General features: G+C 35.6%; 2 protein-coding genes across 2 annotated transcripts; both read left to right on the top strand.

The window, feature by feature from the left end:
* Positions 1 to 14,833: 14,833 nt before the first annotated feature.
* LOC137949722 (bidirectional sugar transporter SWEET14-like) lies at positions 14,834 to 16,172 on the top strand. Its single transcript, XM_068795882.1, has 6 exons — positions 14,834 to 14,885; positions 14,974 to 15,010; positions 15,111 to 15,321; positions 15,433 to 15,594; positions 15,706 to 15,825; positions 15,918 to 16,172. Exons 1-6 carry the CDS (start codon positions 14,834 to 14,836, stop codon positions 16,170 to 16,172), a joined length of 837 nt encoding a protein of 278 aa, XP_068651983.1.
* Positions 16,173 to 21,836: 5,664 nt separating this feature from the next.
* LOC137949712 (bidirectional sugar transporter N3-like) lies at positions 21,837 to 26,205 on the top strand. Its single transcript, XM_068795871.1, has 8 exons — positions 21,837 to 21,888; positions 22,476 to 22,512; positions 22,620 to 22,830; positions 23,237 to 23,398; positions 23,609 to 23,728; positions 23,824 to 24,003; positions 25,679 to 25,711; positions 25,870 to 26,205. Exons 1-8 carry the CDS (start codon positions 21,837 to 21,839, stop codon positions 26,203 to 26,205), a joined length of 1,131 nt encoding a protein of 376 aa, XP_068651972.1.
* Positions 26,206 to 27,016: the final 811 nt, after the last annotated feature.

Raw genomic sequence — 27,016 nt, 5'->3', positions numbered from 1 at the left:
GGAGAAACATATATCAAATGAAAAATCTATAAGCCTATTTTCTTAACTATTCTACCAATTCTCATTCTGTTTTTTAGATGAAGATATCAATCTTTGAAGAGTCATTGGTCATATTGGCCAAATAAGAAAGAGTACTTAGTTATGCCAGATTACAGAGTCTAAAAAATAAGTATATTATATGAAGAGAAGTTACATTTGGTTGAAATATATTTAAATCTAGTTTTAGAAGGAGAAAATTTCATATCAATTTGATCTATATTTAAGGAGATAATCACATTGGAAGAATCAATGGTTATTCTGGTATACTGTTGCATGTGAAGATCCGGATTTAAGCCGAATTTTTTGCTTAACTTTTTGAGTTGGTATTTTTGATCAACAATATCAGGAAAATATCTCATGATCTACCCTTGGAAATTTTCTATTTTTAACTAAAAATATATGAAAAATCTTTAGAAGATCATCTTATTTTCAAAAACTTTTCTTGATTTATTTGTCAAAGTTGCCTTGCCTATATATTTTAAGAAAAAAGGCAAGGAAATGTGTCTTCTTTGATTACTAAGTTGGCACCAATTGAAGGAGGAAACTACCTTATTTAGAATATTTTTCAAGTTATGAATTAGTTTATTGCTGCATTTCATATCTTAGGTACTGATAATGGCCTCGAGTTCATGAGTCATAAATTCCAAGTCTTTTGTCAAGAACATGGAATTATTCATCATACATCGTGTGTTTTTACCCTCAACAAAATGGCGTAGCTGAACGTAAGCATCACATTTACTAGAGGTAGCTAGGACAATTATGATACATATGCATGTGCCCAAGCTTTATTGGTGTGATGCTGTTCTTAAAACCTATTCCTTGGTTAATAGAATGCCTTCCTTTGTGTTAGAAGAAAAAATTCCTATGCATGATCTTTTGCCATCCTCGCCATTATTTACTATTTCTCCCCGCATGTTTGGATGTGTTTGTTTTGTTCGTGTATTTAGGGATAAGTTATCTTCCCGAGTAGTTAAGTGTGTATTTTTGGGATATTCTCGCACACAGAAAGGGTACAAATATTTTTGCTCATCTAGTAGAAAAATATTTACATCTACTGATATTACTTTCTTTGAGGATGTACCGTTCTTTTCATTTGTATCTTTAGCTTTTGATCATGTTGTCTCACCTGAACTGACACCGGTTATCCCTGTACCAATTGATGAGCTCGTTGAACCATCACAAACTATCACCATCAAGAAACCTTACTGGTATATAAATGCTGAAAAGAAGTATCATTGTCGACTCTCTCACCGGACCATGATTCTACTTCGTGTCAAGATCCAGGAGGTAATGATCTACGTCTTCCTATTGCACTCAAGAAGGGTGTCAGGAAAGGTAAAGGTAATCGGTATTCGTTATCTTAGTATGTGTCTTTTTATTCTTTATCCGACTCTTATAAAAAGGGAAAAAGTATACAAACCATACTTATTGAAACTTTTGAAATTAAAAGTGGATTTGAACCTTGTATTGGAGACACACACGGTAGAAGTCGTACCCATGGGTGGATTTGACCCCATCTAGGTGAAAAATAATAAAAATAATGCAAACTCGAGTCATAATTTTTTTTTGGCACAAATGATGGATTTGAGCCTTATAAGAAGTAGAAGTTTAAGGAGTCAAGCCAAAGGGTGGAAGGATTAGATTTGAAACCTTGGTTCTAACTTTGGACCCTTACTATAGAAACTCAATTTTTTAGAATGTCAGAGACAGATTTAGAGGGCTATAGGTCTCCAAATTTTGTAAATCACCTACCAATATGTTCAACAACAAAAAATAGGATTTATTGATTAATTTTTTATTATTTCTGGAGCTTATTTTCACCTATGTGACAAAGTGCTAAAAAAAACTTATCCACTCATAATGACTATTTTTTTAACATTGGAAAATATTCTATATATATCAAACTTGACCCAAACTTCATGTTATGCCTATGTACATGAATTCCTAAGCTTCCAAGTACTCCCAAGTATTTTCTCAAAGTGCTAGTGCCATTAAAAGTAAAGACGACGTACTTTCAACAAAGTTTCTCATTGAAATATTATTTATGAGAATTGATTTAAGATCTAATTTGCGTACTTGGTTTTTGATTATAGAAGGTTGATACTTTATGATCATATCATTTAGGCTCTAATTTTCATATCAATTGACAACTTTGAAAATCTTCTCATGTTGCCTACATTTTTAAGCTTTTAAGTGCCTTCATTTCAAAATCTAAATTAGTACTATTGTTTAAATTGATGGTAGATTCACCCTAGGATTGGAGCAGTCAATTATTCATACTTGAATGTCATATTTGTGTAACAGGAGGTAGGGGTGGCATCGAGTCGAGCTGAGCCGAACCCGAACCAGCTTATGTTCAAGCCGAACTTAATTTAAATATTTCGAACTTGAGCTCGAGCCGAGCCCAACCTCAATCCTAAAATTGTTATTGAGCTCGAGCCCAATAATTTTAACCGAGCTCGAGCCGAGTTCGACCTTCAACATACATTTAAAACTTTACAAAAAATAACATGTCTCGAGTTTGAGTTCCAACATACATTTAAAATTTTTCAAAAAATACATGTAAAATAAATTGTATATAAAATTATGCATACATCTTACATAAAATTGGGCATGACCTCTACTTAAAATTGGGTAGAACCTATGTGCATAATACCTGCATAAAATTTTTTATACACTCCATAAACCCTTAGTAAAACTTTCTATACACTCCATATACTCCATAAAATTGTCTAAACACTCCACACACTGCATAATATTATAAATAAACTCCATACAATAATCAAACACAAAAAAATAAAATGAAATATCAATATCAATTTACAATCACCCAAATAAAACTATAAATCCATTATAAATTTATAAACTATAACTCTTTCGCTTCACGCTAGAAAACAATATACTAAGTCCCCGTATGAGCAAAATCTCCACCTATGACAAAAAAAAAAAAAACTTATTATTGTCAGATACAAAAATACTCTTACTTCTACAAAAAAAAAGTACAAATTAAAGGTGTTGACATTCGTACTTCTACAAAAAAATTACAAATTAAAAACATAAAGAAAAAAATCAATCCAAGCAACAAAGATCCTACACATAATCTAAGATACTTATCAGCAATAAGGAGAACAATGCCTATGAAGATTAACAGTTCTATGGGGAACACTTCAATGATATTGACAGGAAAAGACAAAACAAGATTATCAAAACTGTTCAAGTAGGAACTTGTATGTACCTCCTTAGGGATGTTTCTACATTAACTATAACTTCATAACACAATATCCTAAAATTAAATTAGCCAAATACCCTTGGCCTTTAACATTCTTATATCTCTAAAAAAATCATATCAAGTAGTTATTATTTTGTTATTTCTGGATGATTTATTTTTCAATGATTGTTTTTACCTTTAAGTGAGTAAGTCTAGGGTATTTTAGTTCATTGTAGTTACTATATTTTAATTGTGAATTAGGGAAAGAGATTTCATTATGCTCGATCCACCTTTCTGATTTCTCTCTCACAGATCCCTCTCTCTCTCTCTCTCTCTCTCTCTCTCTCTCTCTTTCACACACACACACTTCTCCTTTACCTCTTCTTTCTTCTCAATCTCACTTTTTCTCTTAGTCTTCTTTTCACAGAAAGAGTAATAGGATTTCATGGGGTTAATGTAGAAAGTTCATGGGTTTGATACCGACTTTAGAAAATTTCAGAGAAGGTAGAGTCAAAACTATAGGAATAAAAGGAAAAATTGGACAGAATGGAGAGTTTCTTACAGAAGTCTTGATGGATCTAAGCTTCAAACAATACGATTCAAGAAAGAGCTCTCCGAACCTTTTAGTTTGTTGGGAAAAGGTTGAATGAAACACTCACAATGTCGAATCTAAGGAGCGAGAGGGAGGTGGTGAGTTAAAATATTAATACAAAATAATTAAAACGGAAAACACAATAGGACGGTAGCTAAAAACATAAAAATCAAGAGGCTAAGAGGCGAGAGTCATTATCTTTGAGAAATGAGTAGGAAGGAGCTCCTCAAACAGCATCAACAGGAGGCTTTTGTCCGATCAAAGATAAATAATGGAATACATAAGATAAAAATGAAAAAAAAATCAAGTGTTAGGTCGGCGAAGAAAAAAAAATAGAAGGTTAAGATAAAACAACTAACCTCTTTCTATCGAACCGTCACTTTCGTCGGCAAGGAAGAACTTCAGACGAATAAATTGAAGAGGAAGAAGATAAGAGATGAAGAAATCGCAGATGAGGGTATAGAAGACGACTGAGATAGAGAGTGAGGAATCGAAGAGGGAGAATGAGGGGTAAGAAGACCAAAACCCCTCCATTTTCTATGAATTGTTGCTTGATGAACAATGTTTATGATCCCTAATGCTTGATTCCTGAGAGAAAAGTGTGCTGCCACTGCCAGAGACGAAATGGAAGAGAGGATGAAACCCCTGCTCCTGTGGCGCTCTTCTCCCGAGTTCCGAGTCCTGGGCCACTCGTGAGCTTTCGAACCAAACCATAGTTCGGTCGAGCTCGGCTCGTTAACTTAAACGAGCCTTATCCTGGATCTTGAACTCGGTTTGAAATCCAGGTAAATCGAATCGAACCGAACCGGAACCAAGCCGAGCTCAAGTCGCTCGCGAACCGGCTAGATTCAATGTCACCCCTGCTTTGAATAGAAAAGTAAGCTATCCTTGCATGTAACCAATCAAAACTTGTATAAGCTGACTAGAAGCTATAAAAATCCCTTAATTGGGTTTAAGTGCATGTACCTAGAAGTTGTTGACCATAAGTCGAAAGTGTTTCTGTTGGTGTTGTAATTGAGTCTCTTGTGGCTCTATATTGTAGATGTTGTTTGGCTACTCATAATGAAACTTTTAATCCCAAGGCAAGGACTTCATGGGAATGGATTAGCAATGTAAAAGTTTGATTGTAAGCCATTATAAAAAAAAATTGGTTCAGTAGTTGATCAATTTCTCTTCTTATTTATAATTACTTTCAGTGCAATCAATTTGAATTTAGCAATGAAATTCCCCCTTTTTCCATGAATGAGCACTTAGGGTAAAAAAATCCCAATGCAGGATGCTAAGGTGGAAAGAAGAATAAAAAATTTCTTAATATGCTCCTTTGCTTTATTTCAAAGCATACGATAAAGACTTAGCCTTCGGTTCATGATTTGATAAGGAATTTTCTAGAAAGAATTCTTGATTTCATGTATCCTTATGCTCCAATTTAACCATATAACATACGAAAAGAGAAGTACCAAATACGGTTATTCCACAATACAATCAGTCACAAAAACAAACATATCTTTCAAATTAAAAATTATATTTAATTCCATACATGAACATATGAGTATCACAATGTCATAATCTTAGAAATTTAGATTCCAAAGAGAGAGAGAGAGAGAAAGTCTTATTTAGTACGGTCACATTTCTTATTTAATATCCATGTATACTTCTCCACATAAGATTGGAGGTGCATCATGTCCTACTCCAAAAATAGGTTACCTGTCCATTAATGGTTCGGTGCGTCTCCACTGAGGCAAAAACAAAGCTTCTCATCCCCTCAAAGAATTGAAAAAATTTCACTCTGTATTGTCAATCATCATCACCACCCAGATTGCCAAAGTAGCTCCCCATCATTGGAAGCTGTTCCACAATAAGTGAGCATTCAGGCTTCTAATGTCCCCTCACTGTGGCTTTATGTAGAAAGAAAGACAAGTGAAATAGTGTGAACTTCTCTTAGGGGGCGGGGGGTTAGTCAACTTGAAGGACGAGATGATCTTCAACCGCATAACGCCCTTCAACACTTGAAGTCGTTAGTGGAGCGCAGATGAAGCTTCATCTCGATGCGGGGTATGAAGGGGTCCTTCATCTCCACGGTTTAATTTCCTTCATCTCGAAGAAGGCCTTGTTTGATCTTCTTTGAGTTGACGGACGTGCGACGCTGGCTTTTTTACCTATCTCTCCTCGCACCCCCCTCACGCGTCGTCATTTCTCATTTTTTCTTCCTCTCTCCCCGTTCTCCCTCTCTCGTCTCCCTGCGCCCCCGACATTCTGCTGTCATAAAATCAATCGGATTTTCATCTCCGGCCACCGTCTCAACTCCCTCTCGTCTCTAGCCTCATCTCTCGGTTTTCTCTCGGCCTCGCCCTCTCTCTCACACCCCCTCTCTCGTCTCCGTGACTCCCTCTCTTCTCTCGAACTCGCTCTCTCTCGCTTCTCTCTCTCTTATCCCTCCCGACCTCCCTTTCTTCTCTATCTTCTCCCTCTCTTCTCCCTTTCGGCCTCCCACTCCCTTCTCTCTCTGGCTATTCTCCTATCCCTCGAAAATACCTTTCGATTTCGTTCGATTTCCCCATTTCCATTGCGATTTTCTTCGATTTTAGACATTTGAGCATCAATTGCTTAATTTCTACTTCGATTAGGCATCGATTTCCCCATTCGGCATCTATTTCACCCTTCGGCTTTGGTTTTCCCCAAATTTTAGAAGGTATGCCTAAACCCTATTTTTTTCATTAAATTAGTGTTTTATTTGATTTAAATTTATTTTCAATGCGTAATTGGGGGTTATTTGTGCATAATTGTGGGATTTAGGGTTACGGTTTAGTGTCTAAATTCTTGATTCATGTTAGGGATTATTTTTAGGGTTTGGTGCTCGATATTTAAGGGTCCTGTAATTAGGGTTTAGGGTTTATGGTTAAGGATTTACGGTATTTTAGGGATTAGGGTTTTTAAGGTTTAGGGGGTTTAGGGTTTATAAGGTTTTGGGGGTTGTGTTTTTAAGCTCTTTGGTTTTTTGGGTTTAGGGTATGGAATTAGGGTGTAGGGTTTAGGGTTTAGGGATTTTAAGGTATTAAGTTCTGGAATTAGTGTTTAGGGTTTAGAGTTTAGTAGGTGATAGGGTTTAGGGTTTTTAAGGTTTTGGGGGTTTTGTGTTTTTAAGCTCTAGGGTTTTTTGGGTTTAGGGTCTGGAATTATGGCGTAGGGTTTAAGGTACTATGTTATGGAATTAGTGTTTAGGGTTTAGAGTTTAGTAGGTGATAGGGTTTGACTTTTGGGTTTGATGGTTTATGGTTTAGGTTTTATTAGGGGTTTTTAGTCCAATTCAAACAAGGCTGAGTCGCCTACACGGGCGTCCATTAGCCAATGAAACCCGACCCCCATCACTGACGAGGTACAGTTCGTAGTGGCTACGAAGTTATATGTGGTTCTACCAAGGGTGTTCGGTGAATTTGGACTTGATGTGTGTGTTTTCTCATTGTTTAGTGCATATGCAGTAGTGAAAATAGTTTAATTAATTTTGAAATGTTTTAGAATGTTGTTGAGGATTTTTTGAAGTGCTATGGAATGTTTTTGCTATGTGGTGAGGAGATTCGGGTGTTATACATATCCACCACATAGTATTTTTTTTTTTTTTTTGTGGTTTCAATTTAATCCTTTGGCTTTGATTTTCCTCAAATTTCATAAGGTAAGTCTAAACCCTATTTATTTTATTAATTTAGTGTTGTATTTGATTTGCCTCATAGACAGCTACTTGTGATTGATATATCCTACTTTTGATATTGTTGAGAACTTGTTGACCAATGCTATTTCAACCACTGTTCTAAGATTTTGTTTTCCAATCTTAGTTTTTTGGAGTAGGAGACTTGTGAGTCTGGAGGCCTGCTTGAGAATGTCTCATCAGGGCAATATTTATATCCCTATTCAGAATTTTTAGATTGTTAAAAGTAAACTAGTAAAGAATTGACCCTTTTTTTTTACCATAATCATTAATTTATTCTGGATGTTCTTACTTGTAGGTCAGGGCAATGCGGATGATGTAACAATTGCAATATTGAAGGAGTTGCCTCCTCTACAAGAGAAAGATCAATCAAGGGGAAGATTTGGAGATCAATTCATAGGGGAAATGGGCGAGGAACAACTAACATGAAGAGAAACAACTATAGTTTGTAAATTTATAATGGATTTATAGTTTTTATTTGGGTGATTGTAAATTGATAATGATATTTCATTTAATTTTGTTGTGTTTGATTATTGTATGGAGTTTATATATAATGTTATGCAGTGTATGGAGTGTTTAGACTATTTTATGGAGTGTATAAACAATTTCATGGAGTGTTTATGGAATGTATAGATAATTTTATGGAGTGTTTATGGAGTGTTTATACAGGTATTATGTATATTGATTATATGCCCAATTTTAAGTAGAGGTCATGCCGAATTTTATATAGGTATTATGTACATAGATTGTGCTAAATTTTAAGAAGTGGTTATGCTCAATCTTATACATGTATTATATATATAGGTATATATAGGTTATGCCTAATTTTATGTAGAGGTCATGTCCAATTTTATGTAAAATGTATACAGACAGCGACAATTGCGATGGTCTTGAGGATGTGGGTAGCCAAGTAACATGCTTTCGGAAGTAGAGTGCATTAGAATCCACAAGAGCCGCACAATTTCAAGATGCCATATCGACTTCCAAGTGGAACGAGATGGTTGTATCTTATTACTTTTGAACATGCGTCGTTTATATGTACTAAACTTGTAACTTATTGATTTTAATATTAAAGGCACGAACTCGTTATTTGAATAATCTTTTTTTAGGTTATTAATAAAGTTGTATATGTATTTATTTATTATTTTTGTTCGATTTTATTACTATATTAAACTTCATATTTAAGTCTCTGTTAAATAAAGTATAATTAAAGTATGCATTTGATTAATTAATTACTTTTAATTTTGTCAAAATATATTATTAATTAATACCATGTAAAAAATCTATCTTATGTTATTAATATAATACTTTTTTATTCATTAATCATTTTTATTTTTTATTTACTCTATTGTATTAGTGATTTAATAGTAGTAATTAAAATATTGTTAACTCAAACACTTGGTTTAATTACCTTATTTTTATAATTAATAAAATCAATGGTTTTAAATTTCGAAGATGAAGATGAAGATGAACTTGTCCACACTAACACCATATTTCTAAGATTTCGAAGATGAACTTGTCTACACTAACACCCATTTCGAAGATGAAGATCATGTAGATGCATAAAGGGGGGGTTAGTCAACTTGAAGGACGAGATGATCTTCAACCACATAACGCCCTTCAACACTTGAAGTCGTTAGTGGAGCGCAAATGAAGCTTCATCTCGATGCAGGGGATGAAGGGGTCCTTCATCTCCATGGTTTAATTTCGATCATGTGGAAGAAGGCCCTTTTTGATCTTCTTTGAATTGAAGGACGGACGACACTCACATTTTTCCCTCTCTCTCCTCGCACCCCCCCATCGCGCGTCGTCATTTATCATTTTTTCTTCCTCTCTCCCGCACTCCCTTCCCTCTCTTGTCTCCCTACGCCCCCGACGTTGATCTTGTCCTTCATCTCCGGCCACCATCTCAGTTCCTCTCGTCTCCGGCCTCAACTCTCGGTCTTCTCTCGGCCTCGCCCTCTCTCTCGCACCCCCTCTCTCGTCTCCGTGACTCCCTCTCTTCTCTCGGACTTGCTCTCTCTCGCTTCTCTCTCTCTATTCCCTCCCGACCTCCCTTTCTTCTTTGTCTTCTCCCTCTCTTCTCCCTTTCGGCCTCCCACTCCCTTCTCTCTCTGGCTAGTCTCCTTTCCCCCGAAAATACCTTCCGATTTCGTCCGATTTTCCCATTTCCATTTCGATTTTCTTCGATTTTGGATATTTGGGCATCGATTGCTTAATATCTACTTTGATTAGGCATCGGCTTCGGATTTTCCCAAATTTTAGAAGGTATGCCTAAACCCTAATTTTTTTCATTAAATTAGTGTTTTATTTTATTTAAATTTATTTCCAGTGCGTAATTTGGGGTTATTTGTGCATTATTTTGGGATTTAGGGTTACAGTTTATAGTCTAAATTCTTCATTTGTGTATGGATTATTTTTAGGGTTTGCTGCTCGGTATTTAAGGGTCTAGTAATTAGGGTTTAGGGTTTATGGTTAAGGATTTAGGGTATTTTAGGGATTAGGGTTTTTAAGGTTTAGGGGGTTTAGGGTTTTTAAGCTATAAGGTTTTTTGGGTTTAGTCTTTGGAATTAGGGTGTAGGGTTTAGGGTTTAGGGCTTTTAATGTATTAGGTCCTGGAATTAGTGTTTAGGGTTTAGTAGGTGATAGGGTTTAGGGTTTGATGGTTTAGTTTTGTTTTTTTTATGGTTTGTGTTTCGGATTTAGGGTTTAGGTTAAGGGTTTAGGGTATTTTAGGGATTAGGATTTTTAAGGTTTAGGGGGTTTATAGTTTTTAAGGTTTTGGGGGTTTTGTGTTTTTAAGCTCTAGGGTTGTTTAGGTTTTGGGTTTGGGGCTTTTAAGGTATTAAGTTCTGGAATTAGTGTTTAAGGGTTTTTAGTCCAATTCAAACAAGGTTAAGTCGCCTACACGGGCGTCCATTAGCCAACGAAACCAAACCCCCATCAGTGACGAGGTACAGTTCATAGTGACTGCGAAATTATATGGGGCTCTACCAGGGGTCTTCGATGAATTTGGACTTGATGTGTGTGTGTTTTCATTGTTTAGTGCATATGCATTAGTGAAAATAATTTAATTAATTTTGAAATGTGTGAGAATGTTGTTGAGAATTTTTGAAATGCTATGGAATGTTTTTGCCATGTGGTGAGGAGATTCGGGTATTATACATATCCACCACATGGTATTTTTTTATGGTTTGTGTTGGTATTTTTTTTTTTATGGTTTGTGTTTCCGTGACGAGTAAAGGTTGTTTGATAAAGTTTTTTTCCGTGAGGACCGTCTCGGATTTAGATTATACATGGCTGCAAGAAGATAACCAAGTGGTCGAACATATGATATTTGGACATTCGATGATGATAGCAAAATGCTTGATCTCTTGGTCGAGCAGGTCAATCTAGGGAACAAGTTGCCTAACGGGGTGTGGAAGCATGAGGTATACATGGACTGTGTAAATAAGTTCAATGAAGACACAATCATGAAAAAAAATTGTTGAGCAGGTGAAGAATTGAACAAGAGCATGGAAGAAAACATACCAAACGGTAACGAGCTGTATCAACACTAGTGGGTTTGGTTGGGATGCAACCACACAACAAGTTACTGCATGTAATTCTGTATGGCTTGATTACATAAAGGTCAGTAAATCTGTATGGCTCGACTACATGATGTACTATAAAATATTTTTTATGTTTTCTGCATTAGTATAACTCTATTCCAAGACGTCTAAATGATGTTTTATTCTTGTAGGAGCATAAAGATGCTGAGAAGTACAGACGTGAAGGCTGCCCCCTGTACGAAAAATTAGTTGTGGTGGTGGGAAACACAATAGCGGTAGGGTCAGGAGCTGCAACCTTTGTAGATCAGGGCGATGAGGTGATCCATGAATCAGAACATGTCCCGATGGATGAGCCAGAGGATGTTGATATAGTTAGGGATACTCCATCACCATTATTAAGCATGGATAAGTCTCTAGGTAATCAATCTGAAAGAAGTAAACGGTCATCTTCAAGTCGTCGTAGAAAGAGAACCGAAATACCCGATAATGACACTAGTAGCAGAATCTTTGATGCAATAGATCGAATTGCTCAGACATTTGAGAATTTCATGATGAAAGACGATATTGTAAGAGATTGCGTCAAAGTCTTCAGGGAAATCCCGGACTTGCCTACAAAATTGAAGTATCGCGCTCCTTCATGGTTGAATACACCAACTAAGAAGGTCATGTTTATGGAAATGACAGTGGAAGAGCGGGTCGAGTGGCTTAAATTTTGTTTTGAAAACTAATTGTAATGCGTTATAAATACACTATTTTTTTGGAATATTATTATGTAGTAGACATGATATTTGAATTATGACGTTGCAAGACTTATTAGTATGGTTTGTATTTAAATTTGATATGTTGTTGTGTTTATATATTGCATAGATGAATATGGTGTTTTGAGTATGGATGTGGAATGTGGATGAATGTAGGATGTGGGAATGTGGATGAATATGGTTGTTTATAGGTGTGATTGCAAATAGGTTATGATTGAAGATTGATGTTTAGTTGTGTTTATGAATTTTAGGCGATTGAATTTGTGGATTTCCATGGATACTATGACAGACGATGAAAAGGTTGCAACTATGGTTGCATTCACAACTTTGTTGATTGCCATGGAAAGATACTATATGTACCATTGCAACAGACGTGTACCACGTTCTTGTGGGATGAATGGTCCATTGTATTTGCAAAAGGCACTAGACAAATCTCCAGTTAAATTTCGGAAAGTGTACAGGATGAACCAACTGGTATTTCACAAATTCGCAGATATACTTACTAGTAAAGGGTTTTTATCAGCCACAAAGACCATCTCAGTTGAAGAACAACTTGCATATTTTCTCCTAACTGTTGGTCAAGGACAAGTGTATAGTGTCACAACAGAGATGTTTGATAGATTAAACTGGACGATAAGTAAGTATTTCAACAAGGTGTTGGATGCAATCCTCAAACTTCACTCTGATTACGTCAAACGGCCTTCAGAACGCACACACTCGAAGATTTTAACAAATTCAATGTTTTATCCCTACTTCAAGGTAACATCACTTCCTATAACAAAATAATTTTACATTAATATACAAAGTTAGCAAATATTAATTGAAAATGTATAATTAGGATTGTATTGGAGCTATTGATGGAACTCATATCAAAGCCAACATTCCACTTGAAGATCAACTAAGGTTTTGGAATAGAAAAGGTTATCTCTCACAAAATGTGATGGCAGCAAGTTCATTTGATATGCAATTCACTTATGTACTTGTTGGATGGGAGGGGTCAGCAGCCGATTCCCGTGTACTGAAGGATGCATTGACTCGTCGAGATAAAATCTTTGTATATGAAGGTAAGTAATATATTTTTATGCAGTAATTTTTTATCTTTTTTATCTTCAATTATTTTATGTGGTATATAATTTTTATTATAGGAAAATATTATCTAGTCAATGTTGGTTATGCAAATCTTCCGGGATTTTTGGCTCCATATCGAGGAACCCGATATCATCTGCAAGAATTTGGAGATAATATTTTTAGAAATGAAAAAGAATTATTCAACCGAAGACATTCATCTTTACGGAATATTATTGAGCGAACTTTTGGTGCTTTAAAAGCTTGATTTCAAATGTTAAAAGACACTCCTCCATTTTCTTTTAAGATCCAGGTAAAAATTGTACATGCTTGTTGCATATTGCACAATTATATACGTGTAAAAGATTATGATGATATATTTGAAGATGAAGATGATGATTCGGGTGGCGAGCTCGGTGGAGGAGGTGATGCTGTCCAATTAGGTGCAATGGATGATACAGACAGTGACGATTGCGATGATCTTGAGGATGTGGGTAACCAAGTAACAAGCATTCGGAGGCAGAGTGCATTAGAATCCACAAGAGCCGCACAATTTCGAGATGCCATATCGACATCCATGTGGAACGATAAATGATGGTTTACTCTTATTACTTTTGAACATGCGTAATTTATATGTATTAAACTTGTAACTCTTTGATTGTAATATTAAAGGCACGAACTCGTTATTTGAATAATTTTTTTTAGGTTATTTTCAAAGTTGTATATGTATTTATTTATTATTTTTTTAATTTTATTACTATATTAAACTTCATATTTAAGTCTCTGGTAAATAAAATATAATTAAAGTATGCATTTGATTAATTAATTACTTTTAATTTTGTCAAAATATATTATTAATTAATACAATGCAAATCGATCTTATGTTATTAATATAATATTTTTTATTCATTAATCATAATTTTTTTTATTTACTCTATTGTATTAGTGATTTGATAGTGGTAATTAAAATATTGTTAACTCAAACACTTTGGTTTAATTAGTTCATTGTTATAATTAATAAAATCAATAATTTTAAATTTCTAAGATGAAGTTATCCACACTAACACCCTATTTCAAAGATTTCAAAGATGAAGTTATCCACACTAACACCTATTTAGAAGATGAAGATCATGTAGATACATAAGATGAAGATGAAGATCAAATTTCCAGTTTGTTGACTAACTATCCCCCCCCCCCCCCCCCCCCCCCCCTCACCCCTCTCTCTCGGTAGATGGACGGCATAGAATAGCCAAATTTATAGCCAATATAAACTATAAAAAGCAAAAATCTACAGAAACGAAAAATTCTAGAGCCGCAAAAGTCCATTCATGGAAATAGTTTCAGGAACACGACGCATTCCAGGTAGAGGTGAACGATTGTTATTTTATATAGTTCAAGAATCTCGTGCGAATATATTTCGAATGGCTACATCGACGGGACCCAACCCATAAATGAGTTTTTGTGATGCAAAATCCGTCGTTTCGACGAGCTCCTCCTTCCAGATTTTGAGGAAGCCAATCAGCCACGCAAGAGCAAATTCAATTCTTATAACCTCGATGTTTTAGGCACCCAATGACGATATAGTGAATCGATAATACCCGGTAATGATACCGTAAACTGGGGGTATTTAACTTAGTGAAACAACCCTGTTCATCTCTCGGTTAGTTGTGTTCATCTTCATGCCCGCACTATGAAACATCGAAACAAATGATAGTCATCTTCACTTTATGTCTCACGTACAGATCCACTAGTGCCCTATCTTCTCTCGCTTCTATTATTATGAAAACCTCGAAAGGGACTTCTTCTTTCCTATATAAAGCCTTCAGCTGCCAACCAACCAATTTAAGTTTAGTCATCCCTTTTGTTGTTCTTCTTCACTCTCCCTTTTTCTTTTCTCTTTCTGTTTTTTTCTGCAGGAAGATGGCTATCTTCACTACTCACCACCCTCTTGCTTTGGCCTTCGGCCTCTTAGGTAGAGTTTGCTTGGAATTACTCCTGTAATCGGATTCGGACCCGGGGAAATTCATTAATAACTTTTCTTTTGTAACGATTGGGTGCAGGTAACTTGGTGTCTTTCATGGTGTATCTTGCTCCAGTGTAAGAATCTCATCACTTCTCCTCTAGAAAGCTTCTCATTTAAACTCTTAGTTGACTCTTAATTGATCAAATATTGATTGAAAGTTAACGTTCACCACAGGCCAACATTTTACAAGATTCACAAGAAGAGATCAACGGAGGGATTTCAATCAGTTCCTTACGTGGTGGCTCTGTTCAGTGCAATGCTTTGGATCTACTATGCATTTACAAAGAAGGATGCTTACCTTCTGATCACCATCAACTCTGCTGGATGTGTTATAGAGATCAGTTACATTGCAATCTACATCCTCTACGCACCAAAGAAGGCCAAGGTACGTAGGAAACCCTCCAGTTTGCTATTTGACAAATTTTCTTGTCATGTGGCGTTCTTCACACAGTTATGAGTTGCTACTTAACGTGCTTCTCATGTTTTAACATGGCAGATCTTCACAGCTAAATTATTCTTGTCGTTAAATCTCGGAGTTTTTGGCACGATAGTTCTTATCACTCTCTTGCTGCCAAAAGGTTCACTGCGTGACCGAGTTCTTGGATGGGTCTGCTTGAGTTTCTCCGTTAGCGTCTTCGCTGCGCCTTTGAGCATCATGGTAGAGTAGAGAAAACATAAAAATTTCAAGTTTGAGAATAGAAATTCCAATATTTTCTAACATATTTTTTTTTCATGATCCATCCTTGATTTCATTGTAAAAAATTTGCAGAGGTTAGTCATACACACAAAGAGTGTTGAGTTCATGCCTTTCTTCTTGTCTTTCTTCCTCACCCTGAGTGCAGTCATGTGGTTCTGTTACGGTCTTCTCTTGAAAGACTTGTATATTGCTGTAAGTCCCCATCTTGAGCCAACTTATTGACTAATAAACATTTTTATGCTCACATTGTTCATTAATTACTACTTTTTTCTTTCCACAAACAGCTTCCCAATGTGATTGGTTTCGTTCTGGGGTTTCTTCAGATGATCCTGTACAGCATCTATAGGGACTCCAAGAAGGTAATAGCAGCTGATAAACTCCCTGAGCATATTAGTGACATCATTACATTAAGCAAAAAGGGAAGTTGGGAGGTTCAACCCACTGAAGTTCTGGAGATCGATGCCGAGAAGGACTTGGAAGAAGATCGAAAAGTTCATGACATGGTCGACAACGAAAAAAACTCAAGTTGCGGGAAATAAGCTCAGTAAATTGAGGGTCTAGTATGAACTTCATGGAACTCTCCTTGCTTCTTCTTCAACCTGCTGAATGAAGGAGAGGTCAGTGCAGTGGAATCCCTAGATGACTGCCCATGTTAAAGCTCTATGCGACATTCCTATGCTAATAACATGCGAGCTTCTCTAATTGCTAGTTTGTCATAAAGTGATTGTACTTATGTGGATAAAGAGCTGATGAAATAAATTATAGGAGGATTAATCTGAATACCATTTCTGCAAGATAAATGTTGTTATAATCTCTAACACTTTTTGCATGATTCAATTTGCACTATATGGATCAGTTTCTCACTTAATTGGTATACCTATAAAGAGAGTCGTGTCATCAATTGATGGTTCAAGTTAAGCCAGCTTAGTGTCACTTTGTGCAAAGTAGTTTTACATGTGAAACTTAGATTTGATGGTTGATGACGAGAGACACTTTGTCTTTGATTGAAGGCTCCATGCACCTGTTTGGTGGTATTATTGTTTGCTAATATTTATCCCAAATAAGGATCATGGTGATGAAGTGATTTGTTTGCATCAATTGAGACATTCTACAAACTATACAGAAATAATGATCAATTAAGTTATCAAAATTCAAAGAAAGATTGAATTCTTATTCATTCTAATAGAGAGACGAGACTGTTACTGCAAGAGATCACTTATCCCTTAGTAATTCTAAATTGATCAGTTTTATTGAAACGATACTCATGAGAGGTCTTATTCATGTATTTCATCTTCCTCAAATGATTGCAAGAGATTGTAATTCTAGAGATTCATTTACATTAGAAAACATTTGGGGAAATAGGCTAGAAAATCCCAACTGTGATATGACATCTGTCTCCTCTTCTTCTCTCTGATCCGAGCAGTTTCAGTGAATTAAAATTGAAAAATGCTGGAGTTCCGCCATGCCAATCATCACACAAATCAACCACAAAGAGCAGAAAAAGAATCAGCATCAGGAACCATATCCGGTGGCCAACTGTCCTGAAGCTGCTGGTGCTGACAGTAAGTGGACACCGGAGTGTTTCATCCGGACGCAGTCTTTTCACTGGGACGTGTTTTTGTTTCGTTTGCAACACTGCAGAGGAGTGTTGGATTACTCCTTAAAGGAGACGGCGACGTGATAATCATTTATATTGGTGGGCATGAGCTCAGCACTCCATCTTCTTCTACAGAAAAAGAACTCACCTACCCAGATTAATCAATCATGGGGTCGCATGCTGGGCTTCATAAAATATGGAAAAAAAAAATATCTGCAGCGCCTGTAAAATGGGATCAAACCAGGTGTTGCTCTGCGAACGGTGGCGGACGGGGATCAACAATCTTGGAGCTTATTGACCTTGTCGGAATATGGTAACAAAACGTTCAAAGATCTTGCGTATGGATCTCTCTGATCAAGGAGTTATCTGATGGAAAAAGAAAGTATGCTTTGATTGACCAGGAATCAGATGGGTATTGATCTTTTCTCTGAAAATTTGACGATAAACAAGCTCCCCAAAGTGTACCTACGGCACAAGAGTCAGATGGCCAATCTCCGTCTGACCGTCAAAAGCCCGACTAGGCAAAGGGGGGATGCATATTCTTTTATATGTGTTGAATTTTGATGAGAAAGATACAATATAGATACTCTAATTAGAATCATGCCTTAACAGTTCAAGGTCAATCGTATAATTTATGTATATATACAATAATCAAGGTATAAGCGAAAGCAATCATATATCAATTAGACATAGGATTTTTAGGTGGTATGACATCTACAACAAATCGCCTCTAAGGCTAATTACAATGTTACTAATTACTCAATAGACCACAACAACCAATTTTCAATAACACCTCCCCACTTAAGTTTACAATAGCTAACTAGGCACACTAGTTCAGACCTACAAAGTGATTTTTCACCCACTTACTCGACTATACAAGTCAAGACTTAACATAGATTTTCAACAACTCACTAGGCACACCAACTTAGACCTACAAAGGGATTTTTAGCACCACCTGCTTACACAAGGTCTTACAGGTCATACAGTAACAAATTTAACTTGCCAACCCATTACCTCAACCACAATAGCTTCTTTCAAATTCTTCGAGGAGCAAACGATCTTGCGTACTCAAGGTTGACCCAAATTACAAGGATTACTTATTTACAATGTAACCTAATGCAAATTACTTCTAAATAGGCTGATTTGGCAATTCAAATACAAACAAATAGGTACACTGATCATAAGTACCCACCAATGTAATCAACAACTTAAACTAGCCCTTAATGACTTGGTTTAAAAATATAGGCAGTTGCGGATAATCTTTTATGATTTAATTTGAAAATATTGGATCAATGTAAATGTAAGACTGATTTTTGGAATTGAGGACATAAAACAACTCAATGTAATATTTGATTTTCAAGTATAGCACATGGGTAGTAATTTGAACTGTATTGAATGATCTCAAAGTGTTAGGGCTCTAGTTTAGAGTACTCGACCAAATATAATCAATTTATTTCAAATTATGAGCATCTAAATACTTGGATTTGAAATCTTATCTTCAAATTTTAATTTTTTCAAAAACTTGTTTTAATTATCTCAATATATCGGTATATAAGTATGTGAGATATGATTTGAAGATAAAAAATGTTGCTATAGATTTGAGTGGTAGTCAATCTCACAACTATTTACAATAAAATGGTTGATTCAAATATTATGAAACACGTGGCACACGTTCAGTAAACTGAGTTCTAAGTATTTAATCAAAGATTTAAATTAACAGAATTAAATTACTTTTCTCAATAAAGAAAACTTCCAAATTGACTCCACTTCAAGGCTTAGAGGATGCTAAAACTTCTCAAAACAAGTGACTTGAGAGACTTAGGTTTTTATTATGGAGAGAGAGAGAGAGAGAGAGAGAGAGAGAGAGAGAGAGAGAGAGAGAGAGAGAGAGAGTTTGGGGTTAAATAGCACTATTCCAACGTTCACAAAAAATAACCATATAAATGGATAAGGTTGTGTTTTGGTATTTTGCATAAACATACGAAAACTAGGTCCAAAAATTATTCAAAAAATAAATAAAGCCTATTTTTTTGTTTAATATGTTAGTTTCAGAATTGCCCAACTTTCGACAAAAAATATGTTTAAAATATTCAAAATGCCTTATTTTTAAGGAAATTTTCTAAAAATGTGTATTTTGAACATGAGTTTGGAATTGTGTCTCCTCCTTTCTTTTAATATAAAACTTAAACTTACAGAAAAAGAAGAAATTCTCTCCCAAGTTCATAACTCTAATATAAATTTGTTAAAAAAAATAAAAAAATTCAATGAAATTTCTATACATATATAACAATCTTATTTATGATTTTCTAAAATTCCATTACCATAACAATTAACTCATCTAGACATTAAAAGTTACTTATTTATCAAATATATTATATCATAAAGAGACATAAATATGCTCTCTAATCTTATTTATCGAGATATTGGAATCTTGATTCACATAAAATAACCATCCATGGAACCTAATGTTTAACCGGTTTTCCCTTTATATTATATCTTTTTTATAAGAATTATTTTTTACACATTTCGTTCCTACGTAACTAGAGGGTGTTTTTGTACCAATAGAAAACTACTAAAAATAAAAATAAATAATTTTTACTTAACCAAAATTGTGTGGCACTTGCATTAGTTTTAGGAGAGAGAACACTTTTCTCAAGTGTCAAGTGAGTTTCCACAATATTAAGCATTTTGTAAGCTTTGTCATATTAGCTTCAACTCTAGCAAACAGCTCTCATATCCAATAAAACAAGTAATAACGATAGAGAATTTGAAGAAATTCAATTCCACAAGCATTTTCAAGAGGTTGTTTATAAGATTTTTATTAGAATTTTTTAATAAAAGAAGTCGAATCATTATTGGGAACACCAGAACACCAATTAAAATCATAGATATAATTGAGACCCATTATGAAATATGAAATTAATGTAAGGTTATAAGAGAAGGAATTCAGATATGTAAGGAATAAAAGGAAAAAAAAAAAAATTAAAAGGTAGCAAAGTCTCATTTAATGGCTACTCCTATCATTGAAGCTTATAATTGAGAACCACCATTAAATGCGAAAGCAACAAAAAGTGATGAATTGAAGAAGAGATGAGCATGAACCAGCTGACAGAAATTTATGTGTATACCCACCCTATCTGATTGAATACTTGATATACACTCAAGGAGAGAGCACTCTCATGAAAAATGGGTTTTATGCCATTAGAAGGGGATAGCTCTACTGCTCTAGAAAAGACAGCCAGCAAATTTAATAAGAGATGAGATTTGTGGCGAATGAAGACATCAGATTATAATGACCATGCCCACAAGAGACTCTAGATCTGTACATAGTAAATATTTGGTCTCCTATACCATCAATATTATTGAACTGTGCATAGTTTAACCAGTTTGAGGTGGAATAAGAATCATGACTCCTTTTCTTTCCCTCATGAACTTGGGATCAATTTGATATGTGAAATTTAAAGGAGGGGAGTGTGTTTCAACAAAAAAATTTGTTAATTATCTCCTTCTAATAGTGATATAATACATGTTTAACATGCACCCGTTAAACCCGATCGAAACCAGTTGAATTGGAGTTAGCCACAACATGTATAGTTCATTCGTCGGTTCGGTTCTTATAAATTTTTTCATCGAATGTGAACTTTTATTCAATGTAATCAGAAAATTATTTTGATCCCTTCAGTTTTTATGTCTGAATTTTCTTCCTTGCATGATTTAAACGAAATATGGAATGAGAATTGCTTGTCATTCAACAGTTCCCACCCAATTGATAGGTAAGTCCATTCATTCCAAGACAAACACAGCCATGAATATCTGAAAACTCTTTCCATCTCCCCTAAAAGAACCCCCCAAAAAACAAAAAATATTAAAAAAAGAAAAGAAGGCATGACGTGTCCGCAAGGCCAAGGGAGAAACCACATTTATTAGAGACAACATATGTGCGAATCAACTTATGCAACTTGAACTGAAACTCCTGGCTACATTCATCTCTCTCCACCCAATCATTCCGCCATAGTTTCTGGTTTAAGAGACGCAATTGAGGAGCTGTACATGGTTGAAAAGGTTAAGTGAGTCGTGAAGAAAATCTCTTAAATGGGGTGAAGAATGAAGACTAGATTTGATTTTTTAATTAATAGCTTTGTATTTTTGATTGTTACAGGTCTTAGAGGGTTGATCCAATACGAAAAATTATTTAGTGTGAAACATGCGGAACGTTATCTTAGCTGTTTCGCATATTTCGTACACAATGACTTATCGTATTGGACAACTTTTATGCGTATCTTTGCTACAAAGTGCGTTTGGCTTGGATTGGGTTGGGTTGGGTTTGGTTTATTGGCTTTCAAATAACTCAAACCATGATCCTTGACAACTCTGTTCACGCAGCCATGCATTAACAGCCTCTGGTTGAGCGACCAATGTCAAGCTCTCCCCTGACCACACACCTCTTTCACCTTATCAGGTCCTCCTCTATATAAGCCCCTCTCCCAGGACACAACCCACTCATGCACTCATCACCTTGATTGATACTTCACTCAATCGAGCCTTAGAGGAGCTTCTCTGCGTTCATTTTTTTTTACAGTTTTTCTCGAAGTGCTGATCGAAAAAGATGGGATTCTTGGTCGCCCGCAACCCATGGATTCTCATCTTTGGCATCTTAGGTAGACAGGAAATTCTTTCACAGACTCCCATTTGTTCTCATGATCACTTTTCGTAGCTGTTTCTGCCTCTGAGAACGCTTGGATGCAATCTTCTCCTTTTTCTGTTTTTTTCATGTTCTGGTTTTCGTTTCTTCGCTGCCGTAGCAGCTTCTGTCCTGCTGGTAGTGAAACAACTCAAACTAGCATCACAACACTCTTTACTCGGTTCTCTTTTTTTTTTCTTCAGTTCTTTTCTTCCATATCCCCACTGATCTTCACTCTCAGCTTTTGATTGATACAGTTTATTAAAACCATTGCATGAGAATAAAGAAGGAAAAGGAAAAAGTTTGACGTTTAGAAGCATCTGAAACAGTTCACACTTATGGCTCCATTATTTCTCCATGGGACCTCAAGTGTAGTTGAGCATTAAAGCTTTCTTTTAAGCATACACTAACCGCAACCAAGAGATTTTCTGAGTGCCTCTCAGTACTAGATAGAATAGATTAGCGTCACTCATTCATACGGGTCTCACATGAAGGGAAAACCCCAGTTCTGTCTCATTCATACGGGCTTGATGATTCACTCTGAAATGTTCTTGATTGATGCAGGTAACCTGATATCATTGATGGTGCTGCTTGCTCCACTGTAAGTTCCTTCACTGCAATTTCCTCTCTTGATCTTGAAATCTATTCATTTTGTTTCTTAAAACTCAAATATTAACTGGGGTTTCAATTCTAATTGATCTGTTACAGACCCACATTTTACAGAATTTGCAAGAAAAAATCAACAGAAGGGTTTCTCTCTACCCCATATGTGGTCACGCTGTTCAGTTCAACACTTTGGATTTACTATGCATTGTTAAGCACTAATGCCAACCTTGTACTCACTATCAACTTGGTTGCTTGTGCTACTGAGGCAGTCTACATCGGAATTTATTTGACTTATGCATCAAAGAAGGCAAGGGTAAGTCATAAACCCTAGGGGACCGTTTGGAACCCATGGAAAAGAAAATGAGATTTTAACCATCATTATTCCCAAAAATAGTTAATAAAAATGTGATAATGATCAAATTCTCTTCTTTTCTTTTTTTTATTTTCTAGGGGTTTCAAACAGACCCTAGGGATTCTTTGAGTCACGTCTCCATATAAGATAGAATCGTACTCATCTAATATATATGTAGCCCCTAATTCCATTTCATATAATGATCGGTAAAAAATTCTTACGAGTCACGTTTCAAATTAGGGTTGACGACCATTATATAAGTCCTATATGAATTAACAACTCTACTAGTAGTTTATAGGAAGACATGGTTTAAAAAACCGGAGTACTAATTGAGGTTTCTAACTGAAGTTTGGGATTTGGTTTGCAGATAGTTACTTTGAGGTGGCTATTGTTGCTGAATGTGGGAGCATTCTCTTCCATTCTTCTTCTCACACTCTTCTTGGCCAAAGGGCTGACACGCCTTAAGGTCATGGGATGGATTTGCATGGTTTTCACCATTAGTGTCTTTGTCGCTCCTTTGAGCATCATGGTGAGATAGAATGTTAATCTTTATTTTTTTTAATCTAACAAAGAAACAAACCTTTAATTCTTGTTTAATAGTGTTTTTCCAAAATATGAGAAATAAACAGTTTCACTTTACTTCTTCTCTAATAAATATCAGCTAATAACGTAATTAGTAAACCACAATATCAATTAAATTTCATGCACTTAACAATCTCATATCGTAAACTATTTGCAGAAGCAAGTGATACACACCAAGAGCATCGAGTTCATGCCATTTCCTCTATCCTTCTTCCTCACACTCAGCGCAATAGCATGGTTCTTTTATGGATTTTTCATAAGAGACTATTTTATCGCCGTAAGTTTCTCATCTCTTCCCACAAATTTCATCACTAATAGTATTAAGTCCATTTTTACTAATTACAATCTCTTTTTTTTTTTTTGTGTGAACAGCTTCCTAATATAATAGGCTTCATCTTTGGTGTCCTTCAAATCGTTCTCTATGCCATCTACAGGCGCAACACAACAGCCATGTTAGAGCAGAAACTGCCCACCCATCAACTGCAAATGAAAGAGACGACCTGTGAAAGAACCAATGCTGATCAGCATTTGGAAGAAGGAAGCTTAGACTCCGTTTGCAATTGAAGAACCAACACTGATCGGTGTTCTAAACTACAAAGGTCTATCATGGTTCATAAGTTGCAGTGTATTCATTAAAAGGAATAGGAAATGTCTTTGTCACCTTTGATAGAAGAAAAAGAAAAAGTTGTATTTTCGTTTTGTGGAGAAATTGTCTGTGTCCAATGAAAGGGATGCTATCCTCGAGTGGGTTTGATAGAGTTACATAGAATTTTTGCAAAATAAGATAAAATTTATATGAATACCACATTTTATGATTTATAAAATAATAAGATAATTATTTTAGTTATTTTAATTATTTAGTATTTAACCTTAAGGCTGTGTTTAGAACAAAAAAAGTGGAAAGAAAAGAAGAGATTTTTTTTTTTTTTTTTGGACACCCGTGAAAAATGGGGAGAGAAATATAGTTTCTCTTGTTTGGATATACATCCTTATCAAAACGAACAGCAGTTTATGCCTTGTTAACTATTGCGGGTTTCTGTTATTGTATCCATAGAAGTTGCCCGTTTTCCTTAAACAGAATGATCACTTACCCAAATACCCTTTTTCCTTTTTTGATGCATTTATCCACAAAGCTTCCTTCCATACTTTCTCTCCCTAATCCTAATAAGCTCTGATATTAGATGTATGGCAATATTTTGGTGGGGTTTCATAACTAAAATGTTTCAGTAGAAGAAGTTGAGCACTGAGCAGCTCGAAGCCCTTTATTTAGCATTACCTCCTAATGAAGATGGTCCTGGTTCGCCTTCTTTCAAGATTTTTTTTGAGCATTCAATAGTGTTAAAGCTTGGGGAGTCTATTTCATGGGGCTTCCCAGACTTATCAGACCAAAAAAATAAAAAAATAAAAAATAACCCTTCAATATTCAGACTCTGCTCATGGAATCCCATTTTCCTAGATTCTCTCATTTAAACTCCATTGGTAACTGTAGAAAAAATGTAAGCTTCTTTGATTGTAGTGCACTCATTTGGACACAAGCTCATTGTTTCTCAAGTTGTCTTTATTGTAGTGTTTGAGTTACAATTTAGACCTTATAGCTCTCTTTCTTCCTGTCCATGTGGTTCCAACATATCTTAAAGACAGAAACGGCCTTAGGGGAAGCCTTCGGAATACATATGTTTAGTATTTACTTCTGGAGCCAGCAGCATGAGATCATACATCATGTTTTGATCCGATATATGTTTCGCTGAAAGCAGCTCTCTTGGAATACCTGTCTAGACATGTTATTGCTGTGAAAATCAATTGTTCTTAGCATCCATACATCTGTCCGGTACTTCAGTATAAGGGAAAACACCATGCACATCAGACCTGTACAAAATACTTTTAGATTGGTATCGTTTGAACTACATGTTTGTAAAATCTCTCCGTTGTTCATTTTTTTTTTACAGATATTACAATATGTTAAGAATTGTTGCAGGTTATCTGGCTGATTTTTTAGTTGGTCTTTTTTACTTTACTGGAGTGAGTACCTTTCCCAACTTTATTACTTTGATTTACTTCTGCACTTAAAAATTGTGTTATTTAAATGTCCGATGAAAACATTAACCATCTGTGTATACCCTCTTCCCTTCCCTTCAGCCACCTTTAACCACCTCAATGGAGGTTAAACTGAGAAAAAAGTTAGACACCTGTGTAAAACTTTTAAATGAAAAGAATGTTCTTAATACAGGGGAGGAAATATATTGCTTTTATTCCTGTAAAGGTAAAGTGGTGATCAGATCTTACTGGATCTAGGCAGCCTCTGCTATTAATGTAATATTTTCATTTTTAGTTTTGAAGGTAATGCCAATTTTACCGTTTCTTCCTTAAAGGTTATTATGCATATAGTAGTAACACAATTCTATTCTGTTGTGTTTGTAGGTGTCCTTGTTTTTCTTTTACTGTCTGATTTTGAAGTTCGAGCAAGGTGCTGTAAATATGCAAAGAGATAATGGCACCAGCGTTCCCTCTACTCCCACTGGTCGCATACGGCACCCTAAGCGCTCAAGTGAGGTCAGCATCTCAAATAAAGCAAGTGCAGGTCCTTTACTTGTCAATGATCAAGACAAACACAGGTCAATGAGAGTGCGAGCGTTGTCCACTGCATGGATGATTGCCGGATTTGTATTTATCCTCTACATGGGTCATCTGTATATTTGGGCCATGATTGTTGTGATCCAAATCTTTACTGTTCAACTTAGTCAGGAGAGCTCATGAAAGTACACATCTCCCACTCCCAGGTTTCAGACTTTTAAATTGGTATGTAGCATGGTCTTATTTCTAGTATAATTTGTCATAGTCAAAGCTTGTTTTTCTTTTCTTTTTTTCCTTCTCCTGTGGATATTAGGTCTTGGTGCTTTCAGCAGAGCCATGAGTTACATGACTTGTTTTTCTTTCTTTATGTTCTTTATCTTTATTTTGATTTAGTGATGGCAATTGGATAATAAGTAATGGCTTTTCTACTTTTGCAGGCACTTTTTCTTCACTGCAATGTTGTTCACTTATGGGCGCTTTTTTAAGTAGATAGCTCGTTAACACAGTGACATCAGATAAATTCCTCTATCAGCTTGCGGGTGTCCTTATCAAATATCAGATGTTTATTTGTTACTTCTTATACATTTATGTAAGGATTTTCAGTGAATCCATTGATTTGAGCATATGCCCTTCACTCAAAGATAACTAAACGGGAGCAATTTAGCAAAACTGAAATCAATTAACTTAGTTCTCTCCTACAATTCAAGTAACTAAGGTCGGCAGAAGTATGCCCTTTCTGATAAGCTCTGGAAAAACCTGACCTTTAAATGAGTTTGTGAGAATATTTACTTCATGAGATATGTGGTCTCCACATTGTGTTCCTAATCTCAAAGTCTTGCATGTGAACGTGCTGTCATGTATTTGTTCATTACTTGCTCACTGGAGCTTCATTTGCAAAATGCAGGTTCCTTTTGCCAGCATCACTTATCGTGATCAATGACATAGCTGCCTATATCTTTGGCTTGGATGAAGTTGTTTGTCCTCCAAAAGGATA

This window comes from Aristolochia californica, unplaced genomic scaffold, assembly GCF_029961685.1.
Source record: "Aristolochia californica isolate CCGP_79_NKW_82.1479 unplaced genomic scaffold, dmAriCali1.0.hap1 SCAF_1, whole genome shotgun sequence".
NCBI lineage: Eukaryota > Viridiplantae > Streptophyta > Magnoliopsida > Piperales > Aristolochiaceae > Aristolochia > Aristolochia californica.
This window is presented reverse-complemented; position numbering and strand designations above follow the sequence as displayed.

Excerpts from the sequence above, each read along its gene's own strand:
- LOC137949722 (XM_068795882.1), top strand. The coding sequence starts at position 14,834 with ATGGCTATCTTCACTACTCACCACCCTCTTGCTTTGGCCTTCGGCCTC. Across the intron at positions 14,886-14,973 it reads TTTGGCCTTCGGCCTCTTAG|GTAACTTGGTGTCTTTCATG; the intron begins GTAGAGTTTGCT and ends GATTGGGTGCAG. Across the intron at positions 15,595-15,705 it reads CTGCGCCTTTGAGCATCATG|AGGTTAGTCATACACACAAA; the intron begins GTAGAGTAGAGA and ends AAAAATTTGCAG.
- LOC137949712 (XM_068795871.1), top strand. The coding sequence starts at position 21,837 with ATGGGATTCTTGGTCGCCCGCAACCCATGGATTCTCATCTTTGGCATC. Across the intron at positions 23,399-23,608 it reads TCGCTCCTTTGAGCATCATG|AAGCAAGTGATACACACCAA; the intron begins GTGAGATAGAAT and ends AACTATTTGCAG. Across the intron at positions 24,004-25,678 it reads AAGAAGGAAGCTTAGACTCC|GGGAGGAAATATATTGCTTT; the intron begins GTTTGCAATTGA and ends TTCTTAATACAG.